A 22911-nucleotide genomic window follows, 5' to 3' on the forward strand; every position below is an offset into this window, starting at 1 on the left:
CTTCCCTCCTAAGATGTAGTGGAGGTTCATTGGCATCTATGTACATACTTTGCACTGGGGATGTCTTAAAGGCTCCTAAGGCATCCTGAGAGCACTATGCTGGACCGGATTGAGACAAGCCAATGCTGTCTTACGTGCAGAATCATAAACTGGGGCTCCATAATCTAGACGAGATCTTATTAAGGTTCGATATAGATGTAGAAGCGTGAAGCGATTGGCTCCCCATGTCATGGAAGAGATAACTTTAAGGATATCCATCTTTTTCATGCACTGAGTTCGTATTTGTCGTATATGTGCCTGAAAGGTAAGTTTGTTGTCTAGTACAAGGCCCAAGAACCAGATATTTTTGCTAAGTGGTATTTTTTGGGTTCCTAATATTAGCTCCGGATCTGGATGGAGCTGATGCTTTTTGCAAAAGTGGATAGCAGTTGTTTTTGTTGCAGAGAGACGATAGCCATTGTGGGATGCTCATGACTCTATTTTGTTTATCGAGAGCTGAAATTGTGATTTCAGCTCTTTCCTTCTAGAGTTTACCTATGTAAACTCTAGAAGGAAAGGGATGAATCAGATTGGTCCACTGGATATTGATGGTTCAACAGTTGAGGATCCTGTTGGCGGCTAACAAACTAAACGAGTATTTTGCACCTACATTCACACACGAGGAGTTATTCAGGAAGGGGAATGCCAGAGGTGTATTCAATTCTGGCAGTAAGCTAGAGAATCTTGTAATAACTGAGGGTAAAGTGGAGGAGAAATTGTTGAATATAAACACAAGAAAGGCACCTGGGGTGGATGGGATCTATCCAGTTATATTAAAGGAGGCAGCAAAGGAAGTAAGCAAACCCTTAGCCATAATTATGAGAGCTTCTTTGGACTCAGGGGAGGTACCCATAGACTGGAGATGTGCAAATGGAACCCCAATTCACAAAGGAGGATCAAAGGCTGACACAAGTAATTATAGACCTGTTAGTTTAACTTCTGTTCCAGGAAAATTAATGGAGGCACTGGTTAAAGAAGCACTGCAGGATCATCTAGACAAGACTTCAGTTATAGCTCGGACACAGCATGGTTTTGTTAAGGGAAAGTTTGTTTGTTTGTTTTGTTATTTGGTTTTTAGAAGCATTAGCAACTAAGGCCATACTGCTCCGGGATATGCGGTGGTCATTCCCTAACCTTTCCGCATCATCTGTATTTGGTGGCGACAGGCTCGAACCCCAGTCTAATCAAGAAGCGTGTGCTACGCACTGCTGCTCCTTCCCACCTGGCTATGGAGGCACCTCTAAGGGAAAGTCTTGCCTGACCAATTTGATTAGATACTATGATGCAATCACAAAAGAACTGGATGTAGGGAATAACTTTGATATTATATATTTGGGTCTTAGAAAGGCTTTTGATACTGTTGCACATGGAAGACTGCTGCACAAATTGGAGCAGTGTGGCATTGGAGGCAAATTGCTGCTATGGATAAAAGGGTGGTTGAGGGGGAGAAGACAGAGAGAGTGGTAATTAATGGACACTGCTCATCATGGACTAATGTTATCAGTGGAGTCCCTCAGGGTTCAGTGTTGGGTCCATTATTGTTTTCTGTATTTATAAATAATATTGATGATGGTATATCAAGCTTAATGTCCAAGTTTGCAGAAGATACAAAGTTTGGCAGGGTTATTAAGGACACTACTGACGCTATGCTGCTGCAACGGATCTGGAAAGGTTGAGCAGATGGGCTGAGAGGTGGCAAATGAAGTTTAACACTGGCAAATTTAAAGTACTACATATGGGAAACAGCAACTCCAGAGCAACGGTACAACTCTGCGGTACTACACTGATTGCTTCTACAGGGATGGGATACACTTAAATAGAAAGGGTGCAAGAATTTTTGCTGATGCTGTCGAGGCAGTGTTAGGTGGGTCGGAAAACTGCTAGTTGGGGGGGATACAAGGACTAATAGATTAACAGTAGCCACTGGCAGAGGTGGAAGTGATTCTTGCACTGCTTCTATTGAAATGAGCAGAAGCCTGAAAAACAAGATGCAGGATATTTCAGAGACTGCTGGGAGTCATTGCGGTACAAGTAAACACATGGGTTGTGTTAGGGTAGCTAAGAATAGAAACAGGTGCATGTATACCTGCGTGTACACCAATGCTAGGAGTTTGGTAAATAAATTTGATGAATTTGAGGTATTGCTCAAAACATCAAAGGCAGATATTGTTGGGATATCAGAGACGTGGTGTCACACAGATATAAGTAATGCGGAAATGGAATTTGGGAAATACAATGTGTATAGAAAGGATAGACAGGACAGGAGGGGAGGAGGGGTTATTCTATTAATTAAGAAACACATAAAGTCCAAGGAAGTGAAGCCAGTTGACATCGATGGACAGGGCAGTGTCGAGTCAGTTTGGTGTGACATAAGCATAGGGAAATCAAAATTGAGAGTAGGAGTGTGCTATAGGCCTAATCACTCTGATGAGTATAATAAGATATCGTACAGGGAAATAGAGTGGGCCAGTAAATCAGAGAGTCTTATAATGGGAGATTTTAATTTCCCAGATATTGACTGGAATTTGTGGGTTGGTCACTCGCACACTAGCAAGGCTTTTGTGGATTTATTGGATGATTGTTTTCTACATCAGCATGTTCGTGAGGCAACAAGAGGGAGCAATACTCTTGATCTGATTATCAGTAGTGATTCTTCATGCATTAAGAATCTGCAGGTAAATGAACCACTAGGTGGCAGTGATCACAGTGTGTTGAAGTGGGATTTACTCAAGGAGGTAACTACCATCAGAGGTAAAGGGAAGGGTTTTTGTTTTCGTAAAGGCGACTATGATGGTCTGAGACAGTATTCAAATTCTATACAGTGGGACCAACTGATGATGTTACCAACAGCAAACTTAAAATGGGAGGCATTCAAGGAACTAATCTTGGAGGCTACCAGGCTTTACATACCAACTAAGAAATATTGTTCAAGGTTTAGGCCTAAATGGTTGTCAGATGAACTAATGAGACATGTAGCAGAGAAGAAAAATGCATGGGATACATACAAATTAATGGGTGACATGGAAGCCTATGATAGATATAAGTTGGTCTGTAACCAAGTCACAAAGGAGATTAGGCAGGCAAAGGCAGACTACGAAAAATCCTTGGCAAAGGATGCAAAGAAAAACAGAAAAGAGTTCTTTACATATTTAAACTCAAGAAGGAAAGGGATGAATCAGATTGGTCCACTGGATATTGATGGTTCAACAGTTGAGGATCCTGCTCAGGTGGCTAACAATTTAAACGAGTATTTTGCATCTACATTCACGCATGAGGAGTTATTCAGGAAGGAGAATGATGTAGGTAAAGTAAACATTGGCAGTGAGCTGGATGATTTTGTAATAACTGAGAGGAAAGTGGAGGAGAGATTGTTGAGGATAAACATAAAAAAGGCACCTGGGGTGGATGGGATCTATCCAGTTATATTAAAGGAGGCAGCAAAGGAAGTAAGCAAGCCCCTAGCCATAATTATGAGAGCTTCTTTGGACTCAGGGGAGGTACCCATAGACTGGAGATGTGCAAATGGAACCCCAATTCACAAAGGAGGATCAAAGGCTGACACAAGTAATTATAGACCTGTTAGTTTAACTTCTGTTCCAGGTAAATTAATGGAGGCACTGGTTAAAGAAGCACTGCAGGATCATCTAGACAAGAATTCAGTTATAGCTCAGACACAGCATGGTTTTGTTAAGGGCAGGTCTTGCCTGACCAATTTGATTGGATACTATGATGTAGTCACAAAAGAACTGGATGCAGGGAATAACTTTGATATTATATATTTGGATCTTAGAAAGGCTTTTGATACTGTTGCACATGGAAGACTGCTGCACAAATTGGAGCAGTGTGGCATTGGAGGGAAATTGCTGCTTTGGATAAGGGGATGGTTGAGTGGCAGAAGACAGAGAGTGGTAATCAATGGACACTGCTCAACGTGGACTATTGTTATTAGTGGAGTTCCTCAGGGTTCAGTGTTGGGTCCGTTGTTGTTTTCGGTGTTTATGAATGATATTGATGATGGGATATCAAGTTTAATGTCCAAGTTTGCAGATGATACAAAGGTTGACAAGGTTGTTAAGGACACTACTGACGCTATGCTGCTGCAACAGGATCTGTAAAGGTTGAGCAGATGGGCTGAGAGGTGGCAAATGAAGTTTAACATTGACAAATGTAAAGTACTACATATGGGAAACAGTAACCCCAGAGCAACGTATCAACTCTGCGGTACTACACTGACAGAGGTGGAGAATGAAAAGGACCTGGGGATAATTGTGCAGGCAGATATGAAGTTCTCTGAGCAGTGCAGACGAGCTGCAAGAGTAGCTCATGGTGTCTTGTCAATGATAAAGAGGAATTTTTCTAGCAGGGATAAGGAGGTGATTATTCCCTTGTATAAGGCAATGGTTAGGCCACATCTTGAGTACTGTATACAGGTCTGGAGGCCTCATTTCAGGAAGGATGTGGAGCTGCTGGAACGGGTACAGAGAAGGGCAACAAGATTAGTGAATGGAACAAAGGGTTGCTCTTACGAAGAAAGGCTTAAGTTTTGCAAATTACAGAGTCTGGAGACTAGGCACCGGAGAGGTGATCTGATAGAGGTGTATAAGGCTTTGAATGGTTTGAGCATGCTCAATGCCAATGGGATTCTTCATCTTGCTCAGAATAATCAGCTCAGAGGGCATAAATTCAAATTGAGGAAGGACGGATGTCGGATAGATGTGCGGAAATTTGCCTTTGGCCAGCGAGCGGTGGTTGGTTGGTGGAACCGACTTCCATCACTTGTTGTTGAAGTTGATAGCCTAAACAAATTTAAAGCTCAACTGGACAGGTATTTCGAACGAACGGAGGGGTGAAATGGGAGTGGTGTGTGTTTTTTTTTTTTGGCTGATGCTGAATAAGCTTGCTTTCTTGCATCATATGCCTCTACTAATGCTAATGCTAATGATAGTGGTAGAGAATGAAAAGGACCTGGGGGTAATTATGCAGGCAGATATGAAGTTCTCTGAGCAGTGCAGATGGGCTGCAAGAGCAGCTCATAGTGTCTTGTCAATGATAATAAGGGGGTGAAATAGAACTGTTTTTTTTTTTGGCTGATGCTGCATAAGCTTGCTTTCTTGCATCATATGCCTCTGCTAATGCTAATTATATTACTATCTCTGAGATGAAGGCAAATTTTTCACTGTTATAAATGATTCTAGAATCAAGGGCCATAAATTCACATTATAAGGAAAGAAGTGTATACTGGACTGGAAGTTTTCTTTTCAGCTAGCAAGTTGTTACTTACTGAATGTCTCAATGGGTGGTTCAGGCTGACAGTTTGAAAAAATTCACAGATCTGCTGACAGTTTGAAAAAATTCACAGATCTGCTGACAGTTACCTATGTGAGGAGGGAATCGTATAGGAAATTTATTTTCCTATACAATTTTCCAAAAACTAGTGGCTTTCCTGCATTATACAGCTAATATTAACACTAAAAAATTAAAACCTGATTACAAGAGAACTATTGGTCACATATGAACATGGTTTTTATAATAATACTCAACAAATTACTGAATTTTTTCTGGAATCTAAACTTTGAAATTCAAACATCATCTGAAAGGAACATTGCTGCACAAAATGACATTAAAGGGATGTGCTGATTACTTTAAACAGCACATAAATCATTGATTTTCTTTTAATTGTATGCTAGCTTTGTCTAACCAAGCTCTGCAGATTGAGAGGTACTATAGAATTTTAAGTCTGACAGCTGTTTTAAGTAAGTGTCATCCAAAAAGCATGAGAGGCAGTATAGGACCAAGAACAATGTTTGTATTATCCAGACTAATTAAAAGGTTTGAGGAAAGTGGACAAATGCCAACTTGTCCACAAAGTAGACCATCAACACCATTGCAGCTATGTTTACTGTTCAAGAGTTATCAATGAACTGGTCTCTTCATTAATAGATGGAACAGACAATGCAGAAACTAAAACACCACAATATTTATTTCAGCAAGAGACAGGTGCTGGGTAGCTCAATGCAATAACTGGGCAAGACAGAAATTAGTTGTTCAAAGTGTTTTGAATATAAAAAGCCCATATTTCACTAAATGGGGGGGTGTCACCCAAAACTGCCATATTTGGGCAGGCAGACCATCCTCATGCCTATATGAAATCAAAGGGGTGGTTGAGGGGGAGAAGACAGAGAGTGGTAATCAATGGACACTGCTCATTGTGGACTAATATTATTAGTGGAGTCCCTCAGGGATCAGTTTTGGGTCCATTATTGTTTTCTGTATTTATAAATAATATTGATGATGGTATATCAAGCTTAATGTCCAAGTTTGCAGACAATACAAAGGTTGGCAGGGTTATTAAGGACACTACTGACGCTATGCTGCTGCAACAGGATCTGGAAAGGTTGAGCAGATGGGTTGAGAGGTGGCAAATGAAGTTTAACATTGACAAATGTAAAGTACTACATATGGGAAACAGCAACCCCAGAGCAACGTATCAACTCTGTGGTACTACACTGACAGTGGTAGAGAATGAAAAGAACCTGGGGGTAATTGTGCAGGCGGATATGAAGTTCTCTGAGCAGTGCAGACGGGCTGCAAGAGCAGCTCATGGTGTCTTGTCAATGATATACAGGAATTTTTCTAGCAGGGATAAGGAGGTGATTATTCCCTTGTATAAGGCAATGGTCAGGCCACACCTTGAGTACTGTATACAGGTCTGGAAGCTTCATTTCAAAAAGGGTGTAGAGCTGCTGGAACGAGTACAGAGAAGGGCAACAAGATTAGTGACTTGAACAAAGGGTTGCTCTTATGAAGAAAGGCTTAAGTTTTGCAAATTACAGTGTCTGGAGACTAGGCACCGGCAAGGTGATTTGACAGAGGTGTATAAGGCCTCGAATGGCTCAAACCTTGAATGGTTTGAGCATGCTCAAACCATTCAAGGCCTGATGAGCATGCTGATGGGATTCTTCCTCTTGCTCAGAATAATCGCCTGAGAGGGCATAAATTTAAATTGAGGAAAGACAGATGTAGGATAGATGTGCGGAAATTTGCTTTTAGCCAGCGGGTAGTTGGTTGGTGGAACAAACTTCCATCCCTTGTTGTGGAAGTTGATAGCCTAAATAAATTTAAGGTTCAGCTGGACAGGTATTTCGAACAAACGGAAGGATGAAGTGGAAGGTTTTTTTTTTTTTTTTTTGGCTGATGTTGCATAAGCTTGCTTTCTTGCATCATATGCCTCTACTAATGATAATGCTAATGCTAAATCAGCACTGCAAAGTAAAATGTGTAGCGAAGTTTTACACTGTTTGTCATTGGACCATATTTCTTTGAGGAATGTTGTGCAACTGGCTTGAAAAATCTGCAAAAATTTGACTTCTGTGCGAAGAAAAATAGTCCTTACTTAAAGGAATCACAGCATTGCTTTGTTATGGAGAGAAGATGCCTGACTAATATGATTAATTATTATGAGATTATCAAAAAATTAATTGCACAAAGAATAATTTTTACATCATTTAGTATTAGTATTGGCAAATGATGCAAGAAAAGCAAGCTTAAACAGCATCAGATGAGGCCTTCAGAACAATACTTAAGATATGACCTGACTACTACCTTATAAAATGGGACAATCACCTCTTTATCCCAAGGTAGCAAAATTAATGTTTATCATTGACAAAGCCCCATGATCTGTCCTGGCAACCTGTCTGCACTGCACAATTACTTCCAGGTCCTTTTCATTTTCTACTACCATAAATGTAGTACCACACTGTTGGTACATTACTATGGGATTACTGCTACCCATATGTAGTACCTTGAATTTGTCAATGTCAAACGTCAATTGCCATTTCTCAGTCCATCTGCCAATTTTTTCTAGATCTTGTTGCAACAGCATGCTTTCATTGCTGTCATTTGTATCATCTGCAAAATTAGACATATTAAACCTGATATACCTTCATCAATATCATTAATAAATATAGAAAACAATAATGGGTCCAGCACTGAACCCTGTGGGACTCCACTGTCTTCTCCCACTCAACTGTCCCTTTATCCACAGCAGTAACTTGCATTTATTTACATTTAAGTAAAGCTGATGTGTAGAGGTTTTATGCTACAAAGTTTATTATGTACACAAAACCCACGCACTGGCATGTTATACTCTTTCTCACTAGCATCATTTCAGTTTATAATTGTCCATAAGAACAAGTTTTATATTTTGATTTGTTTATTTTTGTGTAAAAAATTACATAGCAGTTCCTATATATATGTATTTTTAATACCCTTACTGTAAACAATGGTGCAAAAAAATAATCAGTATTTAAAAAAATAATAAAAAAACCATTAAATATTGTAATAAATAACAAAATTTAAAATTTTGTTGAAAATGAGAATTGATACGAATCCGGAAATTGAAAGAAGAAGCTGTACATTCAAAAGAATATTGAATGAGCTTCTGAGTTGTTACAGATTTTAGAAGAGAAAAAAAAAGCAGGCAACCAACCTTACATTCATTCTTTAAAAAACTGGTCCAATACAATTAAGATTCCACCCACCCCACCTCTGATTGAAGGTGGGGGTGGGTGGATAACACTGGGTAACACGTAAAACGTTACGAATACACCAAATCTTGACTAATTTTATGCTGCTGAACATGAAAATCACTTTAAAATTTGTCAATTGGCTCTTGTTTTCAAATTACAGTTGGGGTCGCATATTAGCAAGTTACTCTACATTATCAACTACTTGGAAAAATGCATGGCAACACTGCAGTTTTAGTACCACCATGCTCTTATCATGTAATCGGAAACTGCCACCTTGCTCTGCATCACGTGACAAGTTATCGCCTCAAATGCATCGTAAACTCTGTTGCAGTAATCCTCGCATACAGCTAGGTACTGTGCAATTTGTTCTCAGTTAACGATTGTCCTCCGTGAGATTCCTACTTTTTGCGCAGTATTTGTCGTGAAGATTAATATGCCCCGTAATTGTGTGAATAGTTCAGATGACTTCTGTTACATATGTGGAGAATTGACATTAGCTTTAACAAAGCATCCCTTAACTTGAGCCATAAAAAAGGCCTACTTCTTGTACTTTGGGTGGGTGTAAAGTAGGCAACTAGGACAAGAACTGGGCTCCACACATATGCTGCACTACGTGTTCATCAAAACTCAATGCATGGGTAAATTGAAAGAGATATTTTATGCATTTCGCAGTGCCCATGATATGGAGGGAGCAAACAAATCACATCACAGACTGTTACTTCTGTATAGAGCCTCCTATTAAAAAACAGATGACAATGAAGAAAAAGTGGACAGTGACGTACCCAAATATACCATCTGCAATTCGTCCTGTGCCTCACAGTGAAGTACTACCTATTCCTGAACTACCTGACTGTTTTTCTGTACACTCTGATGAAGATACTGATGAACATCAACTTGATATACACAAAGAAGTACAGCAGCTGTCTATGTCAAGGGGTCCACCATTTTGTCCAAACCACATCTTCTGAACCACATAAGATCACAGAAAGTGAGCTTAATGACCTCATCAGGGATCTCAAAACTGCTGAAGGCAGAGCTTTTGGCCTCAAGGCTACAACAGTGGAATCCTCTAGATCAACGGTTCCCAAACTGGGGTCCGCGGACCCCTGGGGATCTGTAGACCAGTTTCCAGGGGGGATCCACAAAACCTCTGGAACTGGTCAAATTATTCATTCTATGTATAACAAATTGATAATAAATAAAGTTATTATTATACATTTATGTAAAAATAAAAATAAAGTTGAGTTGTTTTAAGCATAAAACTTAGAATTTTCTTTTCAGAAAGCAGTGTGTTCATGCACACGCACGCGCGCACACACACACACACACACACACACACACACACACACACACACACACACACACACACACACACACACACACACACACACACACACACACACACACACAGGTCTGCAAAATTTTTTTCATTTTTGAAGGGGCCTGGAGATCTCAGTAGTTTGGGAACCACTGTTCAAGATCATTCTGTGAAAGTGACAACATCTCTTACTTGAAATGAAGACTATGGTAAATTCTATCAAACAGAAGGTAAACTCACTGTTTGTTAGGATGTTGATGGTCTAATTGGCAGCAATGAACACGAGGCATGTTCCCAAAGAATGGTAATTATTTATAGATGCATCTAAGGTTTTCCTTAAGGATGTGTTATTACACAATAAAAATATGCTGCCTTCAATACCTCTTGTGTATGCCGTCCACAAAAAAGAAATGTATGCAAACATGGAGAACATCCTCTTAAGTGTATACTATCAAAGTATGAATGGCAGATGTGTGATGATTTAAAGGTAATTGCCATTTTATTAGTAGGACTACAAAAGAGTTACACTAAGTATTGTTGCTTTCTCTGCAACAATACTGGAATAGTCATGCCAAGGATATGCAGTACAAGAAGAGGAGTTGGCCTCAACAAAAATCATTAACACCTGGAATGAAGAACATAGCATTTGAACCTCTGGTAGATCCAAGTAAAGTTTTGCTTCCACCACTCCACATCAAACTGGGGCTCATGAAAAATTTTGTGAAGGCTTTGGAAGTGAATGGTCCTGCATTTACTTGCAAGAGAAATTCCCCAGACTTAGTACAGAGAAGATTAAGGCAGGCGTTTTCACTGGTCCACAAATAATGCAATTTTTCAAAAATGAACAGATCGAATGTGCCCTCGGTGATAATGAGAAATCAGCATGGAAATTCTTTCGAAATCTTTTGACTGGTTTTCTTGGAAATGGTAAAGAAAGCTGGCAACTACAGGCAGCTTGTGGAAGATCTCATTACTTCTTACGAAAAACTGGGGTGCAACGTGTCATTGAAGATACATTTCTTGCACACTCACACCAAGGCGCCTCCGTAGCCAGGTGGGAAGGAGCAGCAGTGCGTAGTACACGCTTCTTGATTAGACAGGGGTTCGAGCCCGTCGCCACCAAATACGGAAAGGTCAGGGAATGATCACCGCATATTCCCAGGGCAATATGGCTTTAGTTGCAAATGCTCCTAAAAACCAAGTAACAACAACAACTCACACCTAGATTTTCTTCCTGCCAAACTGTGGTGCCATCAGCAACGAATATGGCGAGTGCTTCCATCAAGACATTGCAGCGATGGAACAAAGATATAAAAGCAAATGGAGTGCCGCCATGTTAGTTAGTTAGTCATTTGGTTTTTAGGAGCATTAGCAACTAAGGCCATATTGCTTCGGGGATATGCGGTGGTCATTCCCTGACCTTTCTGCATCCTCCGTATTTGGTGGTCATGGGCTCGAACCCCGGTCTAATCAAGAAGCGTGTGCTATGCACTGCTGCTCCTGCCCACCGAGGAGCCGTGGCGGCATGTTAGCCGATTATTGTTGGATGGTGAAAAGGGATGCTCCCGAAGCTGAATACAAGTGAAAGGTGAAAAGGTGTTTGATACAGGTATGTTCATAGCTACATCTTACTGCCATATAAATAAAAAATACCTTGTATAAATATAAAATATATTTTATTTATATTTTTTTAAATATATATATTTTTTAAAACAAGAGCCAATCTGCCATTTTAAACACTATTTCCATATTTAGCATCCCAAAATCTATAAAGTAACACTTACTTTCATGCCTATAACAAGATATGACCAAAAATTTGTTGCTCAGTGTAATCTATAGCTTTTATGAAACCTATCCCTGGCTGTTACATGAAAATATGTATGCTATTCATGCATTTGTACTATGTGCCATTTTTTCAGAATGTATGTTGCACATTATAGCAGGATGAGCTGCATTCCATTATAAAATTGTAATAATGCTGACATGGAGATGGTGGGATAAATGTTAGACGATATGAATTTAGATAAGTGTATAACTGTAATTTGCAAACTACAGTTATATAACAGAAGTATTTCACAGGATGTGTGCATGTTCTGGACACCGTCCATTACATTCATCTTCACTGGCTGGTTGAGTTTATTGTCTACAAAGAACTATCAAAGGAGTCTAAATGAATAATTGATAGTCCAATACTATTACTATTATTCACTGTCCAGTACAAATGCCTTCACTCGCTCATCGTGAATGATCATTTACAAAGAACCAATGATACCATCTCTACACGAAAGATAATTCACTGTGTTTGCAACAAATGGTACAAAATATGCCAATGATTTTACTTTTAACAATGATTTAAAATGATGTGTAAATACTTGAATATTTTATGTATTTCTGAATTACAGTGTTGATTAAATAGTGATAAGTGACATTTATTATGGAGGTGGTTGTTGTTGTTTGTGGTTTTATAGCGCAAGAGAAAAATTTGGCTATATTGCACCTGTTCAAGTTTTGTTATCTCCAGTTTTGTTACCTTCGTATTTGGTGGTCATGGGCTCGAACTCCTGTCTAATCAAGAAGCATGTATGTAAACATGATGTATGTAAACAGTTCATTTCATTTACATTTGATTTTACTCCCATAATGAGGTAAAGGCCAATGGCTCATTTACATGTGATCTGAAAGCTGATTGGCGGGCAACTTGGTAACGTGGGCAGTCTACGATGACATGCTTCACTGTTAGTATGGTCAGACAGCGTGGGCATTGTGGAGGATCGTCTTTCATTAGGAGATAGGAGTGCGTTAATGTGTGTGGCCGATGCGAAGATAACCTCTTCACGTCACTCTGACCGAAAGCTTGATTTCCAAGATTTTGGCTGCTGTTTGATTTGGCATAATTTGTTGTTAGTTTGAGATTTCCAGATCTCTGTCCATATTTTTTCAGAGGCCTTTTGAATGACGTTTTTAAAGTCATTTTGTGGAATTTTATATAGGTGAGAATTTTCATTTGACGGATGTTTTGCAGCTTGATCTGCACATTCATTACCCAGTATTCCAGAATGTCCAGGAATCCAGGCAAATCTGACTCGTTTTTTTGTCCTAAGATGTGATAAGCAGGAAAGAATTTTTCTTACATATGGATGAGATGGATGATCTTCTGTCTGTAAAGCATATATTGCACTTAATGAATCTGTAAAAATGATACTTTTTATGAGGGAAGTTTTGGCAATGTGGTCTAGCGCTAGACTTATTGCAAATAATTTGACGCTGTAAATACTGCACTCTATTGGAAGAGACAGAGAGATTATGCTGTTTGGCAAGATGACTGCAGCTCCAACACATGTATCTGTCTTGGAGCCATCAGTATATAGATGAGAATAGTCTGAGAATTGTTTTAAACAAGAGGAATGTAGCTGTTTATTATGTTGATTTTGGATACTGTTCTGTTTCCATTTTGTGACATCCATGTCACAGTCGACTGAACTGGTTTCGCATGGCAGGTCGGCGCCTCCGTAGCCAGGTGGGGAGCAGCAGCAGTGCGTAGCACACACTTCTTGATTAGACCGGGGTTCGAGCCCGTCACCACCAAATATGGAGGATGTGGAAAGGTCAGGGAATGACCACCGCATATCCCGGAGCAATATGGCCTTAGTTGCTAATGCTCCTAAAAACCAAATAACATAACATAACCATGGCAGGTGGGATGTGGGGGAATTTTGATAGATTTTATCCACGTTTAAGTTCCATTGTGAAAGTGATTCTTTTAGTTGGATACCCGCAGGTTTGCATAAGCTAGGTTTGTTCACATATAAAGTTTCCCATTTCAGATTATAGAGATACTGCCATGTTGGATATCCAGGAAGGCTTTGAATTTTTGCAGAATAGTTCAGAAGAAGAACTTGCCTATGAAGACTGAGTGGGAGTTCATGGATCTCTGTATATAAACTGTACACAGGTGAGGTACGAAATACTCCGGAAACAACATGTAATGCACTGTGATGAATTGGATCTAACCAATTCAACACACTTTTCCTAGCTGAGGAGTAGATGAGAGAACCATAATCTAATCTGGATCTTATCACTGCACAACAGATATGCAAAAGTGAATAACGATCTGCTCCCCACATCATGGCAGATATTGCTCGGAGAATGTTTAATTTGTTTAAGCACACTGTGCGCAGATATTTTATGTGTTCTAGGAAATTTAATTTGTGATCCACGATTAGTCCTAGCAATCTGAGGAGTGTCCCTATGTTCCCCATAGGAGCATATATCCCTATGTTTGATCGGAATTTGTTGATTGCTTATTCTTAGTTCTGGGTCTGGATGCATTTTTCGTTTTCTGCAGAAGTGTATTGCAGTTGTCTTTTGAACCGAGGTTCGATATCCATTACAAATGGACCAGGACTCTATTTTGTTTATAGCACATTAAAGCTGTCTCTTGATTGTCTGCATATTCTGTGAGTGGCATGAAATTGTACGGTCATCGGTATATAATTATGTTTCTACTGTTTCTGGAATAACTTCTGTGATAGGATTGATTTTGATAGCGGAAAGGGTTGCACTGAGGACTAAACCTTGGGGTACCCCCCTGTTCTTGACTGTACGTATGAGACAGAATATGATCATAGCAGACTTGGAAAGTTCTTTTAGACATGAAGTTCTGAAGGAACTTTGGTAGATGGCCTCGCAGTCCTAATTTATGCAATTCTTGTAGGATACCATATCTCCAGATAATATGAAATGCCTTTTCAATATCGAGGCATATCATAACAAGGTGTTCGTTTCAGAGAAAAGCACTGCGTATGTTTGCTTTAGCTTTTGTCATTATATCAATTGTTGATCTGTTTTTCTGAAAACCAAATTGACCGAGACTAAGGAGATTGTGCAAGTCAAGAAACCATGTTAACCGATCTTTTGCCATTTTTTCTCAAGTTTTTCCAAGACCGCTAATAAGGGCAATAGGATGATAATTATATGGATTTTAGTGGTCCTTCCCTGTTTTTGGAAATGCCGCCAAGAGTCTGGATATGTGTTCTCAAGGTATATCCTATTATAAAGTAGTAAAAGCATGCATAAGGAATTTTCGGTGAGATGTTTAATCATTTGATAGTGGATTCCACCTGGACCTGCTGTACTTTGTTTTGATTTGGCTAAGGCTTTATGTAACTCATTTATGGTAAACGGTTGGTTGTATGAAATATCTTGAGTTGCATGGAAGTTAATTTTGTATTTTTCAATTTGAGCTTTATATGTTTGAAAGACTGGTCTATATGATGATGTTGCCGACAATTCCTCAAAGGTTTCTCCTAGTAGGTTTGCAATCTTTTCTGGTTATGTCATGACCTTTCCAGCTTTTGATCAGTTTAGGAACTGTTGAATATTTGCCTGAGAGTTGTCTAATTTTATTCCAGATAATTCTAGTATCTGTATTTTTATTAATTTTGCTAGCAAAAGATATCCAGGACTCTTTCTGAGATTTCTGAAGAATATAATGTGCTTTTGGTCTGGCTTTCTTATATTTTATGAGATTAGTGGTGGTGGGGAACTTTCTGAATTGATTCCGAGCCTTATTTTTTTCTTTCTTTGCTTCCAAGCATTCTTCATTCCACCACTGTTTGTAATGTTTATGGCACTGATTAGTTGTCTTTGGTATTGCAAGATTTGCTGCATAGATCATTTGATTTGTGACATAAGTAACAGCACCATTTATATCAGAATGTCTTATGGTTTTCTCATCTAAAGAAGCAGCACATTGGTATTTTTCCCAGTCTGCTTTGCAAAATTTCCATTTTTTACCTCTTATAGCTTGCAGAATGTCATTTGTTAATAGATTACAAATTATTGGGTAATGATCACTGTTATAGTGATCATTTAAAACCGACCAGTCAAGAATAGGAAAGAGAGCCAGGGAACAGATGATGAGATCAATGGCAGTGGTAGTCCCTGTTGGTAAATGAACATGGGTGTGAGTACCTGTGTTTAGGAGTGTCAAGTTCCTGCTATCTAGAAGTTTACTGATCATCTGTTCTCTTTTGTCTGTTTGAAGTGAAGCCCAAATGATATGATGCCCATTAAGGTCTCCTATCAAACAGAATGGAGATGGTAAGTGGTCAATTAAATTCTCGAAGTCTTGCAGCATATATGTCCATACAGTGGTTAGGTGGAAGGTTGAGTGAAACCATGGTCAAGGTAATTTCAGTCATGATGCGTACCGCAACTGATTCAAGGGGTGTCTGCAGCTGGATATGCCTGGATAAAATACTAAAGTCGACCAAAATGGCGACTCCTCCATGAGCAGTTGTGGTTTTACGATCTTGTCTATACATATTGCAGTGCTTGATTGAAATACTTATGAGCGGAGTTAGGTTTGTTTCTTGTATACAGACACTTCCAGGAGAGTAGATGGAAAATCAGATCTTTGATATCGTTAAGATTACTTCAAATGCCACGACAATTCCATTGAAGAAGTGTACTAATTATCTTGACTTTGTAACTGGGTCAGATGGCTTATGATGGACTGCTTGTTTGAGCCGATCTGTTTTGATTTTTTGTTTTCTAGGGAAACTTGGTAAACCATCACTGTCCATGTCATCAGTTGCATAAAGTTCCAGGACTGGTTCATCTTGCTCCTTTTCATCGATTTAAATAGTGTCAATATTTTTCTGTTTTCTGTCTACAGGTTTGGTTGGATTTGCACTGCTTGTTGGTATTGGGTTTCAGCATCTGGTGGGATTATAATGGGTGTATTTATTGTTTGGTCACTTTTTGGCAGAGCATGTGCCTAATCCACTATTGAGATGTTAGGAGGGACTGAGATGTCAGTTTGTAATGCAGTTACAGTCAGTACCCATATAGCACGATAGTTGTGTTCCTAGAAACCCTCGTGCAATGCAAAATCGTGCAATATAAACAACAGGCCCCATGGGAAAAATAGGGTTAGGTGCCGACCACCCAAGATTGAACACACATTTGTAACCAAAACATTACCAAACACAATAAATAGTCGTAATAAAATACTTATGTATTTTTTTACGACTATTACGTAATAAAATGCCAATGCTTTTCCTTCTATCGTAAGCAAACTTGTTTTTTGTTTGATTTTCTATCCAAACAGATGACAGCCGTTCCATCTCTTCCAATTCTTTGTGTCTTAATCTAATGGACTTTAATTACACTTTGAGTTGTTCCTGCTATGAACGTTGTTTTTATTTTCTCTGCATTCTTTGTAATTCTCGGCATTGCCTCATTTAGGCCTGTAGCATGTGCAATATCAGGTGGTCTTTCATTTCGCTCAAAGCGTTTCACAACTTCATATTTTTTCTCTATCGACAGAGGCGAACTGGCCATAAGCCTTACCGGGGAAATCCCAGTGGGCCAGAGGCCGGTGTGATTTTGGCCATAAACCATAGTATGAGGCCACTATAAATTTTCCCGCATAAGAATTTTTGACCCAGTCTGCCTCTGTTTATCGATATTGCTTTTCTTTTTCTCTCTGAATCTGCAGTGTCTTCAACAGGACGCTTCCTTTTCACACCTTATAAGTATTTTACTATTTTTTGGGAATAAAGCACAATTACAAAATGAGGAGGCATGCTTGATACACATAAACAAAGCTGCGCGCGTGTAGCAACTGAATAAACAAGCCGTAAAGGCAGAGACACACTATGAACACCTCACATTTTACTAAAGCATATTTCTGGAGGTTATACTACCATAAAACAATAAAAACAATTTCCAGTTGCGTTTATGCTAGTGGAATCTGTTATAAACTGGTAGCAAACTCAATCTAGTTGCATTTGCGATTATACCGATAGCTGGAATTGTGTGGTTTTTATGCTATTATGGTGAAATGTGTTTCCCCTTCACTGATATAAAAAACATAAATACATTTTCAGAATCTTCTCTTCATTCCTATCGTGTTGCGTTTGGTTGGGGTGATTCTGTGTTCGACTGCCATTTCTTGTAAACACAAAGACGAATCGTGCATAAGCGAATTCTGTTCGTGTTATATAAGATATCGTTCCCCTATTTATAAATCATGTATGATCGAATTCATGTAGTGTAAACACGTGTTATACGAGGACTGACTGTACCTTTGTTTTCTGTACTGCCGTTGCAGCTGCTGTATATGTTCTTACTGCTGGGATTAATGGGATCTGCTTTTTCGCTTCTTAGTATGTGACTTTGTGTTCAGTTTTATATTTCGGAACTTGCTTCTCTCTCTTCCATATATCGCAGTCTCTGGAATAGGAAGGGTGGTTCCCTTTGCAGTTTGGACAGCGAGGAGACTGTGTATGGCATTCTTTATCATTATGGTCTTTTGAGCCATGAGTGGCACAAATAGTTTGTCCTCTGCATACTGTTTGGGAATGGCCATACTTTTAACGCTTGAAGCATCTTATGGGATTGGGGATGTATGGCTGTACCTGGCAATTCAGGTATCCTGCTTTGACTGATGTTGGTAGAGTAGGTGTGTTAAAGGTAAGTATGATAGTGTGGGTTGGTATCAAGTTTCCATCCTTTTTAATAAGGATTCGTTTGCATGTATGACATTCTGGTTTTGCAACTCTTGTACAATTTCTTCTTCAGAGCTGTTTAAGAGGTCCCATTCCATAATAACCCCTTTTGATGTATTAAAGTGGCGTGTGGAGCGACCTCGATGGGAATCCTGCCAAAAGCTGTGGTTTTAAGAAGAAGCTCTAAATGTTGGTGATTTGTCGTTTCTATTAGCAGGTCACCAGATTTTAAGTGGCGAACCATTTTCGGTGGACCAGCTATATGTTCTAAGCACCTTTGTATTACAAAGGGAGAAAGTTTACTAACAGGCTGGTCTGTTAGGGAGTGGAAAATTGGAAAGAGTGGAGAGATGGTTTGGGTCACATCTTTCTTTTATCTTTTGACAGTAGATGGATTAGGATCATCTTGCTGCTGATTATGATGATGAGATCTACAGTTCCAGGTGAAGCCTGGTTTGTCGAGTCCATTGTTGCTCCTTTTAGCCCTGAAAGGATTATTTTTCCTTCTGGCTCTGCCACGGGGAGGCAAGAGCAGTGCCACCTAGTGACCAAGGCTGGAGAGAGAGTTTGTTAGTGAAGAAAATTAATAAATGTACTAAGAAAAGAAAGATGGTTTTCCTTCCTGGATTCTTACTTAAATCTGTTAAGGACAGCACCACTTACAGTGAACTGGGGATGAGAAAGGCGCTAGAAATGAAACAGAATGAAATCACTTAGAAAGATCACTCTATATGTCGCTTAAGAAAAATCGATTGGTCCCTATTGCTTGGCACTCTGGGCCATTATGGAGGAAAAACATGGTTATATCACTAAAACTATTAAAAAATACATAGAGAACACTTAAGCCACAAAATGAATACAGCAAATTAATGCTGCTAATAGGTAAGGCAAGGTGCCATTTTGCTTCTGTGAACCTAAAACTGTAAATATAAAATAAAGAAAGGAAAGAACAGACCAAAGCAACACACACCTTTGGAGAAGTGAACATATGCCCATACCACCAAAGGATGAGATTACTTAAATAATTTATTGGTGGTGTGGGCATATGTCCCTTTGGGCAAGGAGCCATACTTCTGAAAGTGAGTGTTGCTTCGGTCTTCTCTTTTATTTCCTTTCTTTACTTTGAAATGGTTCAGAGGATCAAAATGGCATTTTTACCTGTTACCAGCATTAATCTGCTAATTTAATAAACTATGAAAATTTTTTTTTTAAAATGAAAGCATGAAAGTTATTAGAACCTATGGTACTTAGTATTGTGTGCGGGTTGAAGGCATTTTTTTCATTATTTATTTTATGAAAACACAAACACAAATTTATTTATGAAAACACAAACAGTATCAAAACCTATAGTACTTAGTACTGTGCAGGGGCTAAAAGAGGTGGGAAGGGAAGGGATGCCAGAAACTTTGCTCTGGAGACTAAACATGGATTTCACCAGTTGATGAGTCATCTGCTACCTAGTGTTAGTATCAGTAGTGGTACTAGTTAGTACTGTGCATGGGTTGAAGGAGAGAGGGAGGATGCTGGAAACTTTGCTGTGGAGAGTAAACAAGGGTCTGCCCACTTTAAACCTTCAATTTGCAAAGTGGTGGTACTGCACCAGTTGATGAGAGCCATTTACTAACTAGTGTTAGTATTAGTAAGTATTACAAGTAAAGTAGAGCGTTAGTTATCCAGAATAATTTGAAAGGCTGATTTTTTATTAATGGTAGTGTTTAAGACAAATGCTTATTATGTTACAAGAGTATTTCTATCTGTTTTTTTAGTTGTATATCTGGCAAAATGCTGGATAGGACTAATGGGTTTCCTAGGAAACCATGAGTGATAGAGTTTAGTCATTCGCTTCCGTGAACCCAATTTTCCATGACCTATTTTCTCTTCATTTCATATTATGTTTAGTTTAGTTCCTGATTCGGTAAGAATACCATCTGAAATGGGCAGAAAACCAGGAAGAATGCGATATAATAAAATTGAGAGATTTAGAATCAAAAAAGGTCACAACAAACAAAACAATCAAACATTATTTTAAAAAATTACTTTAAATTTTTTCCACATAAAATTTGCAGTACCCGAATATATATACATATGTAAATGTGCAAATTTTTATGTACAAGTTGTTATTATTTTTTTTCACACTATTTAAAGTCTTTTTCTTTTACCTTAATACATTATAACAGAATTTATTTAATTCTACCTTACATTCGATTATCCAGAAAATTTTGCTATCCGGAGTAGTCTGACATTAATTATTCTGGATAACTGATGCTCTACTGTATTTTACTTCTATATTATTAGTGTTACATTATATTATTAGTAGTGGTACTGGTTAGTATTACAATTAGTACTAGCAGTATTATTATTATTAGCCATATGGTGCAAGAAAGTCTGAGGCTTATGCTGCACCAGCCAAAAAAAAAAAATTTCTGAATTACCCTGAGAGAGAGAGAGAGAGAGAGAGAGAGAGAGCGAGAGCGAGAGCGAGAGCGAGAGCGAGAGATTTGTAGAGTGTTAAAAATTTCCAACTCATTCAAACATGGAAGTATGTAATAAAATTTATGTCATGTCTTAATTTGGCCTAGCACTGAAAGTAAGAGGAAAGTGTCTGAAGAAGCTTCCCTGGTTAACTCTTCCATAAATGGTGACTTAATTCATATTGTTGAAAAATAATTTAACTACACCAACCAAAGTAAAATTTCATATTCTAATTAATGTACATCTTACAGCTGTACCCACACACTGGACATTCTATATCTTCATTCTTAGCCATTTAAATAAATCAATTTGATCACTGATTTACACAAGTGCTCTATGACCAGCTTAGGTAGCTGTAATTTTCAAGAGCAATCTGTGCTAAATTACAAAGTCCACTAAGTAAGTGATAGTACTAAAAGAGAGGAATGTCACCTTAATGCATGGATTATAAATACTGAACAGCAAATAATATCCCAAAATAGATACTCTCTTTAGCAGGTAAATACAGTTTTATATAATAAACAACACAGCCCTTGTTTTAATGCACAGCTCATATAAATTAAGATGCATGACTATTATGGCAGCAAAAACAAAACTCAGCAATCTTTGTTATTGCGTGTGAGAAACAACTGTTGAGGTATTTTCATAAAATACCTCAACAATTATTTTATTTTCTGCTGCAAAAGTTGAAGTTGTATAGTCATGAATATATATATATATTCGCAAATATATATATATTTGTATAGCAGCATATTTTCATTACAGTTCCATTCAATTTCATTTATAACAACGTTGACTTAGTTTCAGCAGTCTTTTCGAATTAAACAAGCTCAGGCCTAATTTTTTGAATTTCACTGTGGATATATTATAAATTATCAATATTAACATGCATATAAAAGCATTTCATTAGTCAAGGAATAGTACGAATTAGCAATACATCTCACTTTGAATAACCAAATATTGAGTTACCAAGGATATACTGTATTCATCCTTATCATATTACATTAAAATTCAGTTATTTTATTTTTGTAAAGATATTTTCATGAACACTGTTTGCTTGAAATGAGTCTACAATTCCTCTACTTTCTTCTAACCCATTGCACAAATGCAGCAACCAGCTACCATTCATTAAGTTGAGAGTTCATATAACAATCATATGAACTCTCAACTTACAGAACCAACTTTTCTTTCTCCTTATTTATTCTCTTTGCTTCCATTCTTTGAACCAATCCTCTTTCATATACATTTCCCAAAAATTACAACCGACTGATATTCAAGACCAATATTAGCAAGTTTTACTTCTACTTCGTTAACTACAATTCATCTATGTTTCCAAAATATTAGAGGTTGAACAATATAAAAAATATATGCATATTTTTTCCTTGTTAAAACAAAAAACACTTGCAACTTACCTCGGTGTTTCAGCCCATGCTTTTCTAGGCCTATACTCAGGCTCTGATACTTGGATCTTATGATTGAAACTATCATATGGGCGGACATGAGCAGTGGTGGTCCCATTCATTCTTGTCACAGGTTTGGACGGCTTCTTCTCCCATTCTAGTCCTTCTCTTGTTACTTGGGGAACTGTTTGGCGGGCGTAACGTTTGCTTGGTGATCTGCAAAAAGTTTAACAAGGTGAATCTTAAAAACAATAAAGATGACAAGGTAGAACCTATTTAAGACTAATATCAATATTAGTTCATAGTTCAGTGTTATATAATTTCTTTATAGAAATAGCAGCAGCAAGAAATCAGTTTAAGAATAATATATATATTATTAATTAATACTGACATTTCAAATTTTTTTTATTTTTGGAAGGGAGGGAAAGCAACTAAAAAGGAGACAAACTGCATTTACTAAGAGAAAATTTCTATTCTTGAAATAGCTTTTATCTACTGTCTTTCCCCAATGGTAGATTGCTTACTAGACCTAAGAAAGTGAAACTGCCAACTGTAATATTTTACAGTACAAACGAGTCTTAATAATGCTGCATGACTATACTACAAATAGAAACAATTATTTCCATTTGTAGATATAA

The 22911-nt window shown here is 38.2% G+C and overlaps 1 protein-coding gene across 1 annotated transcript in view; it reads right to left on the reverse strand.

Moving 5' to 3' along the window:
• The window catches only part of Ptpmeg (protein tyrosine phosphatase Meg), a 526004-nt gene that overhangs the window by 188089 nt on the left and 315004 nt on the right, over positions 1–22911 (reverse strand). Inside the window, exon 14 of the mRNA XM_090379497.1 lies at positions 22286–22489. Within this exon, the coding sequence (XP_090235623.1) occupies positions 22286–22489 (204 nt within the window). The remainder of the gene's footprint in view (positions 1–22285; positions 22490–22911) is intronic.

Source organism: Mastigoproctus giganteus, chromosome 1 (genome assembly GCF_048544385.1).
Source record: "Mastigoproctus giganteus isolate SK-2022 chromosome 1, ASM4854438v1, whole genome shotgun sequence".
Lineage (NCBI taxonomy): Eukaryota > Metazoa > Arthropoda > Arachnida > Uropygi > Thelyphonidae > Mastigoproctus > Mastigoproctus giganteus.